The 16,734-nt window shown below is 45.4% G+C and overlaps 5 protein-coding genes across 5 annotated transcripts; 3 read left to right on the top strand and 2 right to left on the bottom strand.

Moving 5' to 3' along the window:
• Nucleotides 1-609: 609 nt before the first annotated feature.
• On the top strand, nt 610-3,977 carry BHQ10_001294 (uncharacterized protein; the record flags this gene model as incomplete). Its single annotated transcript, XM_040873314.1, has 3 exons — nt 610-1,182; nt 1,235-2,424; nt 2,489-3,977. The coding sequence occupies 3 exons, from the start codon at nt 610-612 to the stop codon at nt 3,975-3,977; spliced, it is 3,252 nt and encodes a 1,083-aa protein (XP_040729799.1).
• Nucleotides 3,978-4,859: 882 nt separating this feature from the next.
• On the top strand, nt 4,860-5,622 carry BHQ10_001293 (uncharacterized protein; the record flags this gene model as incomplete). The annotated part of the gene is made up of 3 exons (XM_040873313.1): nt 4,860-5,001; nt 5,065-5,270; nt 5,329-5,622. 3 exons carry the CDS (start codon nt 4,860-4,862, stop codon nt 5,620-5,622), a joined length of 642 nt encoding a protein of 213 aa, XP_040729798.1.
• A 5,263-nt stretch (nt 5,623-10,885) lies between these two features.
• BHQ10_001292 (uncharacterized protein) lies at nt 10,886-11,668 on the bottom strand (the record flags this gene model as incomplete). Its single annotated transcript, XM_040873312.1, has 1 exon — nt 10,886-11,668. The coding sequence occupies one exon, from the start codon at nt 11,666-11,668 to the stop codon at nt 10,886-10,888; it is 783 nt and encodes a 260-aa protein (XP_040729797.1).
• A 446-nt stretch (nt 11,669-12,114) lies between these two features.
• Nucleotides 12,115-12,854, bottom strand: BHQ10_001291 (uncharacterized protein; the record flags this gene model as incomplete). The annotated part of the gene is made up of 3 exons (XM_040873311.1): nt 12,115-12,373; nt 12,447-12,663; nt 12,722-12,854. The coding sequence occupies 3 exons, from the start codon at nt 12,852-12,854 to the stop codon at nt 12,115-12,117; spliced, it is 609 nt and encodes a 202-aa protein (XP_040729796.1).
• Nucleotides 12,855-14,318: 1,464 nt separating this feature from the next.
• Nucleotides 14,319-16,204, top strand: BHQ10_001290 (uncharacterized protein; the record flags this gene model as incomplete). The annotated part of the gene is made up of 8 exons (XM_040873310.1): nt 14,319-14,496; nt 14,559-14,589; nt 14,656-14,850; nt 14,906-15,071; nt 15,130-15,231; nt 15,294-15,423; nt 15,490-15,602; nt 15,656-16,204. The coding sequence occupies 8 exons, from the start codon at nt 14,319-14,321 to the stop codon at nt 16,202-16,204; spliced, it is 1,464 nt and encodes a 487-aa protein (XP_040729795.1).
• Nucleotides 16,205-16,734: the final 530 nt, after the last annotated feature.

The raw sequence follows: 16,734 nt of genomic DNA, 5'->3' as shown, positions 1-16,734 counted from the left end.
GAATATTGCTATTATTATTTAATATTTTAGAATCCATATTAAAAATATTAACTTATAATTATTAATTATATTTTAAATTTTTTTTTAGTTAAATATGATAATGCTGAGCAGCTCAGTAAGCCGGAGCATGAGCGCTCTCACAAGCGGCGGCAGCTGGAAAAGGAAGAACCCACCTGACAGGGAATGATATATGGTTACTGTAGTTACCTGAGTACAGAGTAAGTTTCCGCAGTCAATTCAGAGTCTTAAATCAACAGAATTGAAATCGAGAAATGATCTAGATCAAACTGCACTGGTTTGGGTAAGATCTGTTCAATGATCTCAATTACGAGGTCGTGCTACCCCATTCTCGGCTGATCGACATCAGTGGCTACCTGAAAGACGAACATGTTTCTCGACGATGCAATGTGCACTGTGCAGATCAATTGTGGACGGGCGGCGACGTACACGAACGCTTGTCAGATGCAGAGGGTCCGCGATGATCTTGACAGAATTTGTCATCGCACATACGCAATCATCCCCGCAGTCGGAATATAAATACTCTTGTCGTAGTCGCAATTTCCATTTCATCAATGCTATGAATAAAATCTCGAGATATTTTGCTCAAAAATGCCCCTCCTGAAGCTTTGTGGTTGCGGCGGTGGATCGAGCGAAGAAGAGGCCTCAGATCCACCACGGTATAGCAACGGAATACAAGGCAAACAATCCTCTTCAGTTCCAAAAAACCCGCAAGATTCGACTCCGGATGATGAATCATCCCCAGCCGTTCCAAACGGTGCAGCAAAACCTCTCACACAAAAGCAAGAGCCAACTCTTGCAGAACGACTTTGGGACCAAGCCTATAACAATCTCCGAGATGGGCAGCAATCCAAGCTGGTGCGGGAATACGAGAAACTCTTGTCCTGCGATCTAAAAGACGGTGATACTGACTCCGACACGGCTGTATTGTCGTTGGACGGAGTTGAAAATGCAATCGACCAAGACAACCCGGACAGGCGTCGAGCGCAAATGCGAGATGTTATCAAAGTCGGTCTTMAAAAAACAGAGAAGMAAGCCGATACGAAGCGAGTGATGGGAGCCATTTTGGGAGGTATTAGCCCGGTGACGGACATCATAAGTGTTGCGATATCGTCTTCGCCGCAAGCTGCGCTTCCATGGGCCGTAGTTACCACAGCTCTGAAGGTAGGTAAGACGTTGAAAGCCTGAGTCGATCTCGTGAACTGACTCTTCGAAGCTTCTAGAGAATCCTGTTGCCGAGGTTGCATCAAACCGTACGGGCACTGCCTATGTTATTAGAAGGATGGACTGGTACTGGAACCTGAGCGGAATTTTGCTCAAGAAGAAGAATGTACTCAACGATGGCCCATCGGACGGACTACGCGACATTCTCGAAGCAGACTTGATTGATCTCTATCAAGAACTTCTTTTATATCAGATGAAAACTGCTCTGTCCTGTTACGGAAGCCAAACTTTGAATTTCTTAAAAGACATTATCAAGGCTAACGACTGGCAAGGGACTCTAACTGGTATCCAAGATGCTGAACAGAAATTCCGGGAGAATTCACAAGTCTATGACAACCAGAAAATCACGGCGTCTTTCGAAAAGTCGCTCGAATTGCAGGAAAATCAATCGCGTAAACAATTTCGCGAAGACAAAAAGGAAATCCTGGACTGGATCACCAAAGCTGACTATAGTACTCGGCAAAGTGACCATTTCGAAAAACGCAACAAAGGTACTGGACTATGGCTGATGCAGTCGGATGAATTTCAATCGTGGCTTCGTGAAAGTGGAAAGGCCCTCTTCTACCATGGAATACCTGGCGCTGGTAAAACAATCCTGACATCTGTCGTTGTGGAGGAGCTCAGTACGAGATACTACACCGACAACACCATTGGAATTGCCTATTTGTACTGCGAATTTGATCAGCAAGACATTTTGAGACCTGTTGATTTATTACTCAGTATTCTTAAACAATTAACGGAAGGTCTTCATTTCATCCCTACCGAATTGGAGGAGCTGCATGAGAGACGAAGAAACGAACGGCCGACTTTTGCAGACGTGATGAAGGTTTTACGAGCGATCATTTCTCAGTACTCACGAGTATTTGTCTTTGTTGACGCATTGGACGAATGCCCGGTGGCTAACGGAAACAGAAGAGATTTTCTTTTGTCTTCGCTGCTTCCAAACATATTCACGCTTCAGGATGAATGCGGCATAAATGTCTTTGCAACTTCACGGGAAATCCCGGAGATCATGGAAGCCTTTGATAGAAACGGATCCACGAATTTGCCAATTCGGGCAAGTGATGAGGACATTCGGATTTTCTTGGGTGACCAGATGAATAGCCTGCATCCAAGAGTCTTGGACCGTCCAAGTTTGCAGGAGCAGATCAAGAACAAGATTGTTGACGCTGCGCAGGGGATGTATGTATTCTTTCCTATGTAGATTATGATATCCTGCAGGTCGCAAAACTGACATCCGATCCAGGTTTCTACTTGCAAGGCTCCACATTGACTCTCTCAAAGGGCTAAGCTCTCCCAAAGATATTACATCTGCACTGGCTAGTCTGTCAGTTGGACTAGGAAAACTAGACGAGACTTATGAAAGGGCATTGAAGCGAGTCGACAATCAAACTTCGAACGATCAAACGCTCGCAAAAAGGGCGCTCTCATGGGTTACATTCTCCACTAGGCCACTGTCTAAGGAAGAATTGGACCACGCTGTCGCAGTTGAAATTGGCTCCAGCGAATTCGATGATGACAATCTTTCTGGGGTGGATTATATCAGTTCCGTCTGTGCTGGACTGGTGACAGTCGATGCGAGCAGCAACCAGATCCGCTTGGTGCATTACACAACTTATGATTATTTAAAGCGTACGCTGCCAACCTGGTATTCTGTCGGGCATAAAGAAATCGCGAGGAATTGCGTCACATATCTATCATTCGATACCTTTGCGACCGGTCCTTGTTCCAAATCTGACTTGAAGGAAAGATTGAAAACAAATGAGCTCTATGAGTATGCTGCAACAAACTGGGGTCATCATACGCGAATATCTTCTGTTGATGGCGAAGATATAGTCGCAAACTTCCTTGAAAGTCAGGCCAAGGTTTTAGCATGCATCCAGGTCATGGAGCCGAGTGTAAAGACTCCGCTCCTGAGTAACGAAACTCCGCAAGAAGTGATAGGATTGCATCTTGCAGTGTTCCACGGACTGCTTCATTCCTTAGAGGTTTTGCTCAGCAGGCGACCCGATATAGATCTCGAGGCTAAAGAAGACTTCGATCGGACAGCTCTCATCGTAGCTGCTGAAAATGGTCATGCTGATGTGGTGCAGTTTTTGATAGAGAAGGGCGCCAACATGGAGGCACAGGACCATGATGACCGAACAGCTCTATACACAGCCGCGGAGAGCGGGCATGAAGCCGTGGTGAAAGTGCTACTGGAGAAGGGCGCCGACAAGGATGGTCCAGAAGGCCCGCTTTATTCACCTCTAGGAATGGCCGTGGAAAACGGGCATTCAGAGGTGGCGAAGCTGCTACTGCATAACGGCGCTAACCCCGAAGGTACGCTTCACGAATACGGGAAGACAGCACTTTTATCGGCCGCGGAATGGGGGGATGCAGACATGGTGAGAGACCTATTGAATAAAGGTGCAAACCCGAATGCTGCTCATATCGACTACGGCTGGACGGCTCTAACGAAGTCAACTGAAAACGGTAATGAGAAGATCGTCAAGATTTTGCTGGAGCATGAGAGTGTTGATATAGACGCGTATGACGATTACGCAGGAGCCACTGCGCTCTTCCTTGCAGCGAGATATGGGCGAGAAGGGATAGCAAACTTTTTGTTGGAGAAAGGTGCTAATTGGAAGGCTGAGAATGAGGATGGTGAGACGTTGGTTGATGTTGCTGCTGAAAGTGGGAATGAGGAAATGATCAAGAGGCTATTGGAGAAACACGGCAAGAACTTAGAATAATGTCCTTGTACTTGGTAGATGGTCCATGGCAAAAGTTGGGGCTGTTTTTAAATGCTGTGTACTTTTATACTGTGGGTTTTGTGTTGTTTGAGATTTGGCGGAAATTGACTTGGCTGGAGTGGGGTGTCCATTACCCAGCGGAGCGATTAGTTGGAACACATCTAAGATTCTCCTGGGGATTGAAAAAGAAAAAACTAAGTAGCAGAAGCGTCTGAGCTAACTAAATACTTAGAGCAATATTTTTACACGTATATGACCAGCAATGCAGCATATATTCAGAATAAAGTTTTTAAAGCTACACTTATGCAATATGTGGCTGCATTTTAAAAAGCTTGGCATATCCCCGTAAAATATTACGGTCAAAGTACGAAAAGTGTCGCTAACCAAATTCTTACCCATAATATCAAGCTCAGCTATATGCCCTCAAAAATGCATACAGCATAATGCGGGGTCGGTTAATTGCTTATTTCAAGACTCTTAGTACTATTCCCCAGATACAGGCTATTTGCGTGAGAGGAATCCCCTAACAGTGCCAAGACCTGTATGTTTCACGTAAGTTCGGACGATCCTCACCAGAAATAATTTGCTTGATTTGATGTGGGTTACTGGATCTACCAAATCACAATCCCCGATAATCCGCGAACAAAAATGCCGATCTAGATATTTCGGCTAAATATATCATTCTGTAGGGAGAGATGTCATTTTCAACACAAGGTTGTTGGTTTGTTTGGCTATATAATCAGCGTTGATCACAAAGACTAAGAGATATAGTGTGCAAGCTCAGCAGCTACGTTCTTGTGTCTTTGAAGCATAACTCTTCCGCTCTTTGAACACAATTCTTTTCACAGAACTTTTTGTTGAGGAATTCTTTATTCAGACATTATGTTCTCTTTCACCACTGCGTTCGTTGCTGCTACGCTTGCAGTTGGCGTCCTCGCCGGCCCTGTGGCAGCACCCTCGGCGCTTACCAAGCGCAATACCCCCAACTCATCCGGCACGAACAATGGCTATTTCTACCAATTTTGTATGTATAATGCCAGCAGAAGTTCTGAATACTTAGGAAGCTTAAGGCTAACCTAAAGTTGAGGGGATGATGGGTCTAGTGGTACTACTACCTACACAAATGGGCCTGGCGGCGAATACTCTGTGAACTGGCAGAATGTTGGTGATTTTACTGCAGGTAAGGGCTGGCAACAGGCTGAGCCCAGAAATATTAGCTTCTCTGGTAGCGTTAACAGTGGGGGCAACTTCTACCTTGCTGTATACACTTGGTCGACCCAGGGCGAGAATTACGTAGGTTCTCTCCGCAGACTAACACCATGATATGTGACTGCAATCTGACCTGGGATAGATTCTTGAGGACTATGGCACCTACAATCCGTGCTCTGGAGGTACGAGCAAGGGGAGTCTTTATAGCGATGGGAGCGAGTACCAAGTCTGCCTGGTCGACCGTGGCAATAATTACCTCCAAAACTGGTCCATCCGCCAGAATAAGCGTTCCTCCGGCACTGTTACAACGGCAAACCACTACAACTACTATCAGTCTCAAGGCATGACCCACAACCCACTTAGCAGCGCCGCTTATCAGATTGTGTCGACGGAGGGATACGGCAGTTCCGGCTCCGCTACCATCACGGTGAGCTAGGCGGCTTCTCCATTTACTTACTCCGCTACTGGCACCATGAGCTCCGTTTACCCACTACAACGAGTACATGATAGCAGTCCAGGTACTGGGCTGCTCACTGGAGACAGTACGGTGTCATCAGCTGGAATGGCCCCACAATTTGTATTTCGCGTTATACTTGCTAGTAATTGAACCCGTACTACTTTAAATGCTTGTAGATAATGCCTTTCCGTTAGGAGAGAGGATGTAGGTAAACGGAAAGATGAAAGGAAGAAGATTGAATTCAGTTCCTCATCTCTAATCAATTTCAACACTATTTTTACACCTCAACTATACATGGACAGTCTACCTTTAGATTTTCTTTCAATTTTTAGTTTGTGTAAAGGGCTGAAGCGATCTATGAGGCGTTTATATCGGCCGTATTTTCAAAGTTAATTCGGGCACCGGGGTTATCGTAGATTTGGTGCCAATTGCTAGCTGTTGCAACGGTGACACACCAAACCCATAGTGCCAATCACGGCATAACCCTAAACCTGTTCAGACTGGTATGCACTACCCTCCTCTTTAATAACGTGAATTGCGCAACATCTACCCGTAATAAAAAAGCAGTTTCATGGAGCAATGTATGCACGCTGTATTTTTGTCTGATGTGCTAGAATCCCCCTATAGGTGTAATAAGAGGACCGTGTTCGTTCGTCATTGGATCCCTTTGGGATTTCAATTTTTGGCAATAGTCACATGTGCCAGGTGAATATACAATGATATTAGCCGGATATCCCTATGATATAACTAGGTCGATCATAGAATCTCCACAAAGGGGATGGGGGCTTGGCGCTCGGATAGCTATCAAGCAAGTCTTCAGGGTGATAGCAGCAATCGTTGGACTCTTTAATCGAAAGGCTATAATGACATAGTTACAAAAATAGGGAAAAGTATCAACCAGGACTATTGACCAGCACGCCTCTTATCGGCTGGGAGGKCTGGCGTTTGCTTCGTTGAATGATTTCTTGCAAAATGCGTAAATGGATGCCAATTTCGACCCTGGAGCTTTACTCGTTGCAGATGTAGACTTCGCATTTGGAACACTACCAAACATAACTTGAATAATGCAAGTATATATTCAATACAGTTTCCCCGCATTTCATATCGAGAATTCGACGAGGAATAAACGATGTCGCCATTTGCAGGGGAAAGAGATTGTTGATATCGAGTTCATTCTTGTCAGCAACTAGTTGATATCATATAGAACACTTAATATGACGCTATATGTTGCATATTAGAATATAGAAATCCAGAATAAGAGCATATTCGATTGGAAGAGACTCTATTTGTAGAGTGAGTGATATTGTAATTGTCGCAAGGAAGGATGCTCTAGCAGTAGAGGGGTTACGATACCGGTTAAGTCGTAAGTCCTTAATATCACTACTACTCCTACTTTTCAGCTCATCTCCTATATCGTATCTCAAAGAAATCTGGCCAATTTTACAGATTTGTGTCATAGTTTGTTGCAACAAAATGATGTGGAGCCGATGTGATCTTTTGGATGCAGTCGAGACGGAAGAACAGATCAAGATGGTCATCAGAGTCCTGGCGACTATGCCTGTAGGTGGGAAGACACTATTCAAACCTCTAGCATCAGAGGGATTGACATGAGGATATAAATAGCTTCTCGTGAATTGGAATTGTGATTACAGGGAAAAGATGTCTTGGTTCTTAGAAGTTGCGGTGTTAAGACTAGCACGATGAACCAACACTAGACTCGCCTGAAGGAAAATTTCACCAATCCTTGCGATTAGATTGCGATATATCCAGAAGCTACAGCAACGACCGTCATACATATTATTATAGGAGCTTGTAAGTACCTTGGGGACACATGCAAATATTATGCAGAAGAGAAGGGCATAGTTTAAAGGGGCTTCTTAGACGTCATTGGAATAAAGCGAGAGATTGAAGTCAATCACCCTGCTGGTGGATTTTCATTCTAATCTTAACAGAAAGCGAGCATTGCCATAGGAATGAGGTCACACTGAGAAACACTTGACAGTAGCTTACATTCAGGTGTGAGCCATATAACGACGCGGTCATGTTGTCAGTGACAGAGTCTTTCTTCACGTTTTTTATGTAAATTGTACACCAGTGTCCACGTACCAAAATCCTGATGGCGCAGTAGCTGGAGGTGTGAAAGATTTAACGAGATCGGTACTAACAATTTGTTGCCCATCGGGCGATGTGATGCGAACACCAATAGGGACGTTAAAAGGTCCAGAGCCTTGAGGAACAACCCATGCCCCATATCTCTCTTGTGGCCTGCTGCTTGAGTAGTTAGGGTCGCGCTCGAGAGCTGTCCAGCTACTTTGACCAGATCCTTGCACTTCAATGCTGACAACGGAACCAACACCATTTGTGTTCACCGCCGATAACGAAAAATAGTATGGTCCAGCTCCATCCCTTATCCAAAGATAAACATTTCCAGGCTTGGGACAAGGAACGCGCTTATAGCGAATAGGAATCACACCCTCCGCTAGGCTTCCATTGCCTTGTAAACGGCCCATTGCAATGTCAGATAGATCCATGTGATGACTATCCTTAGGTATGGGGCATCCATAAGTGAAATCTATTTCACCACAGTGATCCGCTCCAGATCCGCCTACACAATAAGTTGGTTAGGCGTGACAGAACTTAGAGATACTGCTATAAAACTTACAACACCACTTGGGATTTGCGTCACACGGACAACTATCCACAATTTCTAGATATACTGGATCGGTATATCCAACCTCGCCTACTGCATAATCAGTACCATCTGGTTTGGTACGGATCAACTCGAAGCACTCTCCACAGGAAAGATAGTTATCCGGGTTTCCCTCTGCTGCCAAGGTGGGCCAGAACTACCCAGTGCTTTTATTAGTAAAAAGAATTTGTATAATGCTAGAAAGCTTGAACTGAGACTCAACTTGTGTGTAGTAATCGCCGTTCGGGGCGGCAAAATTGCCTCTCAGTGTAACATTGCTCGGATCTTGACAGAGTAGCGGGTAGGCCGTGCAGAAAGCATCGCACGTATTACCGAGCATTGGATCAGTCCAGCTAGCGGTCGTACTCCCTTTTGTGCAAAGTCCATAGAGCCCAAACCCGCAGGCGCCTCCACTCGTCAGACCAAAGTGGGTGGAACGCTAGTTGGATCTATCAGTATTCGATGCCAAAGCGGTTGATCTTGGTGGCGAATATTACACTGTAGTGCCAAGTCTCATTAGAGCCCACGGTCGTCTGTTCACCCCCTGGTTTTAAACTTAGCATAATAGACTTGGTATATTGGTGGTTTAAGAGACCTACACATGGTTCCTGATTTACACATGGAAGAATCAGGCGAGCTACAGCCCCCAGAACAAGATGTTGAGCACGTCTCCGACTCGTTGTTAGATGTGCAATAGTATGGACAACAAACATTATCCACTAACGCCCATGAGGTTCCGCAATCACTCGAATTTGCAGCCGGATACGGAACCTGCGTGGCAGTTGCTGTACTTAGAGAAGTTGTACTTGTGTATGATGAACCAGAAACGATAGTAGAGGTCCCTGAGGAACCACCTGTTCCTGTTGACGATCCAGATGAAATCTTTCATTGTTCAGTATGGCCGGACGCGAGGGAATCTTTACAGCCTACCCAGAACATACCTGAGTTGTTGGTGTGCATTGATAATAGTATGAGTTGAGCGACGCGCAGGACGATCCGCTTTCGCAACAGGATGGACCGCTGAAACCACTTCCTCCGCATCGTGCCCTGAACAATTTAAGAGAAATAGCTTTCTATGAGGGTATGGCTACGTACCACTGCGCAGCACAACTGGTTTGGGCCATGGTAGTTGTCCATATTGAAGCGCTCCACAAGCCTGCCACGAGCACAAGACGTGCAGCCATGTTGTGCGGTATGTGATGAAGTATGGAAATATGGAAATTGGATTACGCTTCTAGTATTTGTGAAGTTTGAATGACGTAAAATGAGAAACAGATGCTTCAGAGAGAAAAGGAAGCCTACGACCCTAGAATATATTCTGGGACGGAATTGTTGCTATAAGCAGTACACCAACGCGTTGATTCGTTTATCGATCCTTAAGTGAGGGGATTCTCAGTGTGCGCAACTTGGATAACAATTAGGCAGTAAACAAATTCATGTCACATCAAAGTCCGACATTCCGACAACCGAAAGATTCGCCGATAGTCCGCTAGGGTGTTTGTAGGTCGTTCACAGCCGAACTGGAGTGGCACTTTACTAGCAGATCATGCACAGCAGGTGGTATCTGTCTGCGACAGACAGATGAAATGACATTATTCCATAGAAATTATAGGTCTCAGGACTGTCGATTTCCTTCCAGATGGTTTTCGATGATTGGAAGGTATTCTGTCTTCCGATCTCATCGCGGGAAATCGCATCATAAAGTCAACACTGTGGAGTCGTCGATATACTTATTATATCCTGGTAAAGTGACATCATCAATTCATGGATAACAATCATAAAAGCTTTATTCCGCTTGTATCTGCATACCTTGGTAAAAATCACTCCTTTCAGGCTGTCTCAAACTGGTAGTGACCACCGGTAAATATGTTTCGGAACAAGGAGAGCCGTGTATTATTTGAAATTATTTGCCCTTCATCTACCACACTATAAAGGCAAGACTTCGGCACTACTTTTTGCAAGACTAGCCGTGTAAGAAAAGCTTTTTTTACAGAGAGATGTTTCTGTGAATTGTATAGCTGTAAGGGGAGGACTGTCCAGGAAGGGAGGGCATTGCGTGCACAACGCTCATCGAGCTTCCTCATACATTCTGGTGTGCGGAAATGATTCCGGAGTAGCCAAAGATCAGCCTCAAGATTAGTCTATCCCTAGTAATGTTTTGATGAACAGAAATAAACCTGGACGGAGGCATTTGAGAACTATAAGAAACGCGATTGCTTACATATTAACCAGGCGCTTCACATTTCTGCTTACATATAAGTCATGGTACAATCATCATTAGTGCATGATGGCAACCGTAGGCAACAACCTGGTTTGTACCAACAGATTAAAGTGGTTGAGATGCTACCACTCCACTGTAGCGGTGACTATTTTAAAATTATCTTGACAGCAATCGAGGGCTTAATTAGAATTTATCTTTTGTAGTGTGGTGGTGGAAAAGCTGTCCATAACCGATACTGAAAGGGGCCAAAATATGCATTTGATGCTTCTCTAATGATCTTCTGTCACAAGCAGTAATTAACCAGGTATAAACATATGGACCACTTATAAAGATTAGATCCATCCACCATCAACAACTATACTTTGATTGCTCACGGCCGCACTATCATCTGCCACCAACCACAGCGCGAGTCGAGCAACTTCACTTGGCTGTAGTATCCGCTTGATAGCTTGCCTATCCAATATCACTGCCTGATATTCTGGAGTCAGAATGTCGTGTCGTTGTCTAGCTGTCGCAATAGCGCCCGGCATGATGCTGTTAACACGTACCCCTCGAGGACCAAATTCATGGGCGAGAGTCTTTGTCAATCCGACTATCGCAGATTTACTGGCGACATACGGAGCAAGTCCAGTGCTAGGGATAGCCCAACTGATGCTACCCATATTGATGACTGAACCAGATCCTGACTTAATGAGCCCTGGCATCAATGCTTGGGTCAAGAAAAATACATGTCGTAAATTTACTGCAACACCACGGTCCCACTGATCGAGAGTGATGTCCAGCGTAGGTTGTCGTGCATCATTTGCAGCATTGTTGATCAAGCCGTCAATGTTAGGAAATAGTTCCAGTATTCGAGCCGCGACCGGTTTTATCGAACCTTCAACATCTGTCACATCACATTGCATGAAAATCGGGGTATGTTTCGGGGTTTGCAACTTCAGGTTCTCGATAAGATTGACCGAAGCTTGTTCTTGAATGTCAAGGAAGATGACCCTCGCTCCCTGCGCTGTAAATTCCTCGACAAAAGACGCACCGATTCCCGTTGCACCACCACTCACAACCACAACTCTATCACTAAGGCTTGGGTATGTAGCGTAGATTGATGAGGCTGCCATATCGGATGATCAATTCATAAATACAGAATCAGCCTGTCACATTCCTCCAACCCATACTCCGAGGGTGTGCTAAGCGCAGCAGGGCTTTTGAAAATGGAATTGGTACTTGCTTTAGTGGTTTGTGATTAAATGACAAATAATAATAATCTGGATTGTTTCCCCGCACCGTTCCCCCGCACTTTACTTCTTATCCGTGATCCTTGGCGCTGAAAGGTCATTCTTTCTTGCGGGAGATATGCTGCGTTACTTGTTGTCATATGCGTTGATCAAGTTGATTTCATTCAAGTCGAATAATACATAGCGATGGTAAGCATTGTGAGAATGATTGAACTTTGCAAACAACTCCACGTCAAATAGGTCATGGAGCGACGATTTGTCAATTTCTGCATTATCTAGAATATACCCAAATTAAGCTAAATGTAGTAGGATGTTTAGTTCAAACAAAATCAGTTTCCCGAAGCGTTCCTTGACAAATGTGCCACCATCAAATCCAGATAATCATGAGCGCGAGGGGTCTCATTTTCAATACCAACAATTTTAGCCGCATCGTCCCACAGTCTCAAGGATACCATTTCATCCTTCAGCTTATCTTGTTCGAATGCTTTTAGTTCTTCCCCGCGAAATGGCCCTCCCTGGAATGCTAGAGATTTTTGCGAAGCGCTCGATAATGACTCGTAGTACGATTGATTGACGGCCGTGAGATATCTATATCGTTGATTAACGTCGGATCCGCCCGGTAAAACAGATGAGTTCAATTTAAGAAGACAGTTGATCTTACCTCTTAGCCGCCACATGGCTGTTTACAAGGCGACACACGGTTTCACTGAATCCAAGCGAGTGTAGGTACTGCGCACCGATTGTCTCATGGCCAATACGGCCCACGTTTCCGGCATCTCCTTGACTGAGTGTCATGCGAACCTCTTTTGTTTTTTCAAGCGGGATAATTTGGCCAATATCGTGGAGAAGCGCTGCAAGAATGAGTTCCTGATGGGCTCCTAGGTATTATGTTAGTAAAATAATAACTTCATTATGATATAGTCTTGGGAAACTTACCAGCTTGTTTAGCTTGGTGGGCGGCTTGCAGCGAGTGCTCAAGCTGACTGATTGACTCTCCAATATAGTCACCCTGTCCGTACTTTTCAAAAATACCAAGGAGCGATTTTGCGACTACTTGTGGGCTGTCCATCTTCTCAGTTCTCGACCCAATGAATTGTTTGCATTAAAGAAAGATGTGCTTCTGCTGTTTTCTTCCCTCGTTCTTTTTCTCTCTTTTTGGGGCGTCTGGAGGGAGGGGGAATGAGAAATTTCTGGGATGGACGGAAGAGTTATTGTTTTATAGCTGGGAGCGCAGTGATACAAACTAGCGATTCCAGTTTATGGGTCCTCATCGTGCTAGATAAAGCATTTTGTTTCATGAGTAGTCTTATGACCTATGATCTTTCGGATCACATACGTATACATCTATCTTCACAGGCGGTCTTTTTTCTTTTTCTTTTTTTTTCTAGCCTTGACGGTCTATCCATTAGAAGTTGATATTCAGTCGACGACTGGTGAATCGCCTGGTGGGTAGTACTTTGCATAGACACATGCATGTACAATACGACATTGGTATACACTTTTATTTTTTGGTTTATACGGTTTATACTGTCTTTTCGTAGATTGTCAGCATCAGTGAACCGTAAGCATATCGCTCTTGTGCCTCATCATACGATTCGCCCTCTTTGCGTAAGTGGGTGACAAGCCAAAGCTTCCCTCGGTCCTCATAGTACTGGTCGTGCAGTTCTCCCCCGAGGCAGCGTTGTACGTTGCATGAATTGCCTTGCGGTCCTTTGAACTACAATGCACACCCGAGCGGTATACTAGACACGAACAGAATACTAATATCTCGCCTAGAAAGGATTAATAGTGTTGCACAAGTGGAGTAAATGTAGGCAATGTACCTGGTTGTAGATCGCATGGAACCTAGGTTAACGATCACTGGACGACAAAATAGTTTCGATGTCCGGTGGTATTCGCCCAGTCCCACGCATAAATGTTCTGAAGAGTGGTCGCGTGTCGGCAATCTGCGCGCACGTGAAATGCAGCTCCATTTATTATGGGATCGATCCGATCTGGATGAAGTATATCGAAAGAGAATCTCCGATTATATATAGGGCCCTAACCCTAAGGGGTCCGGCACGAAGTGCGGCGGGCTAGGGTTACTCCCAGCCAGTCACGGCCCCACGTGCCGTCCACCTCGGAGACGACCTCCGCCGACTGCGCCGTAGCGTCGTCCGATCATATATTACGGTTGACCCCGTGCTCTTCGGCCAACTCTACAAGCCAACCATCCATACCGAGGGTGCATTATCACGAAGGCCACATGTATCTTGTTACCGCTGGGATTGGATCCCAGTCGTCTTCATCTGCATCGCATCGGAAATGGTGTGGATGTACCAATCGGGAAGGTACAATCAGGTACCGGGCAGACGACCGAATCTAACTACATTGAGCAGCATCAAGTCAACATTTTTCAACATATAGAAAGGATGATACACAGAGAGAAGAAGCGTATATATATCTCTGAAGCGGTCCAGCTCCGTCTTCAGTCTGCCAACCCATCGAACTGCTTGGCCCGGCACGCAAACCAGCACAAGTTCCTGTCGTCATCATGGACCTAAACGCTACCGATATCGTTGGCGATGACAAACGTCAGGCAGAGGAGACTGTCAAGTCATACTCCAATGATAATGACGAGGGAGGTGTTTCAATCCGCCGCAAAAGCAGTGTGCTGAATGTGGTCGTGGCTGGTTTGGCTCTGTTCAGTGACGGCTACAATGCACAGATCAGTTAGTTGTCAATCATGTCGGCAAATCTTAGGAAATATGACTGACATCGAATCTTTTACTAGTTGGCTATATGGAACCTTTTTTCTCGGTGCTGTCAGTCATCCTTCCAACAATGATTATTACCCGTGCACCCTGCTAATGCGTCCTCAATCTGTTTAGGTATGGTTCTGCCATGTCCTCTACCATCAAGTCACGACTGTCCAATTCGTACCTCATCGGGGAGATTTTTGGTATGTTGTTTTTTGGCGTGTTGATTGATCGTATGGGTCGCCGAACCGGTATTGTGGCTGCCACTGCTTTCCTGGTATTGGGTGTTGTGCTCGCCACTGCCGCCCATGGTACATCCGATTTGGGGTAATTCGCCTTAGAGATTTTCCAAAAAATGACCCTCACTGACGAGCCGTCATAGCATGTTTTGGATGATGATCGTCGCACGAGGAGTTGCGGGCTTTGGTGCCGGCGGCGAATATCCAGTGTGCGCAACAAACGCAACTGAAGCCAGTGATGAAACGTCCGAGCTGAGGACCAAGCGCGGTTTCCTCGTCGCATTGACAACGGATTTTGCTATTGATCTTGTACGTGCTATGACTGAACATTGTCCCGGATTTGAGACTGATTAGCCTCGGCGACCAGGGCTTTGTGATTGCAGGTGTCGTAGCTTTGATTGTCCTTGCATGCTATCATCAAGCTACTTCACCAGGTGTGTGGAGAGTATCTTTCGGACTCGGCTTTGTGGTTTGTGCCTCTGGTCCGGAAAAATCATCTCTTGGTTCTAAAAACTGATACAATATTGTTAGCTTCCTGTTGTGATCTGTTTCTTTCGGCTTCGCATGATTGATTCTACTCAATATCGCAAACACAGCATCAGATCGAAATACCCCTATTGGCTTATATTGAAGCGTTACTGGAGACCAATGCTAGGTACATGTAAGTCAATTCTACTACCAAGAGTACTATCAAGTCGAAAAACCGGCCAATGTCTCATATGTTCAGGTCTTGCATGGTTTTGCTACGATTTTGTCACATATCCCTTCGGAATCTTTTCATCCACCATTATTGGGCAGTTGAATCCGAACAACACAACTGTACAGAATATTGGGTACGGCGTAAGTATTTTCAATATCCAGACGTAATCGCAGGCCTTCACTAATCGACATAGACTGTGGTCAATTGCTTCTACCTCCCGGGTTGCCTAATCGGAGGCTTGCTCATGGACCGCATAGGGCGAAAACAAACCATGACGCTTGGATTCATGCTTTGGGCAGTCTGGGGATTTATATTAGGAGGCGCAATTCAACCCATCCAGACCGTGTTCCCTCTCTTTGTCGTGATGTATGGAATCTTCAATGCGCTCGGTGAAATGGGTCCTGGTGTAGCGACTTTCCTGTGCGCTGCCGAGTCGTTTCCGACTCCCCTCCGGGGACACTTCCTTGGCTGGGCTGCTGCCGTTGGCAAGGCCGGCGCTTCTATTGGCACACAGGTTTTCACTTCAATCCAAAATTCCTTCTCGTCTACGGAAAAGGGCCAACAAGCCGTTTTCCTGATTGGGTCTGCATTCTGTGTCGTTGGTGGGTTAATTTCTTGGTTCCTCATCCCAGACATGTCGCGTGAATTGGAGACAGAGGATGTTCGATTCAGGGCTTATCTGGAAGAGAATGGATACAGGTACGAGGACGGAGCGATTGTCTCTGACCGGGATACATCTTAAAGTCGCGTGTTGAAAGTTTGAAGCTTATGGCATTATTCACTGGACTGACGAGTCCCTAGAATGTAGCTAGGGGTCTTAGACTACCCGCAGAATTCAATGCTCCGTAGATGCTTGATATGAATTCTAAAAGTCTCACCAGTCAGCGTCAATTGTCACTCCCCGTCATAGTCCAATGCTCTCTAGGCTACCTAGGTAGCCAGGTAATTATTGTATGTGACTTTTGTAGCGGCCAACACATTTTCAACATGTATCTAGTAACTTCTTGCTCAAGTATATATAACAGGACACTGAATCACGGAAGTGTGATGTGTTTCAACTAGATACCTCAAAAATATCTTGGAAACGCGCATGTGCAGTAATAACGCTCTGGTTGATGCAAGATACGCTAGCTTTTCGGGTCCGCGATGTTAGGGCTAAAGCCTGTGATAACCCGTTTTCTTCGGGGAGGTCATCTAAATGAGAGGAGTCTCAGTTGTGAGATCAAATTGGTAAATTCAAAGCAGAACACCTCTCGATTGGGTTTTCTCAAC

The sequence above is a fragment of the Talaromyces amestolkiae genome (genome assembly GCF_001896365.1).
Source record: "Talaromyces amestolkiae strain CIB chromosome Unknown scaffold1.1, whole genome shotgun sequence".
Classification (NCBI taxonomy): Eukaryota; Fungi; Ascomycota; class Eurotiomycetes; order Eurotiales; family Trichocomaceae; genus Talaromyces; species Talaromyces amestolkiae.
The sequence above is the reverse complement of the archived record's forward strand: the minus strand, read 5'-3'. Positions and strand labels throughout refer to the sequence as shown.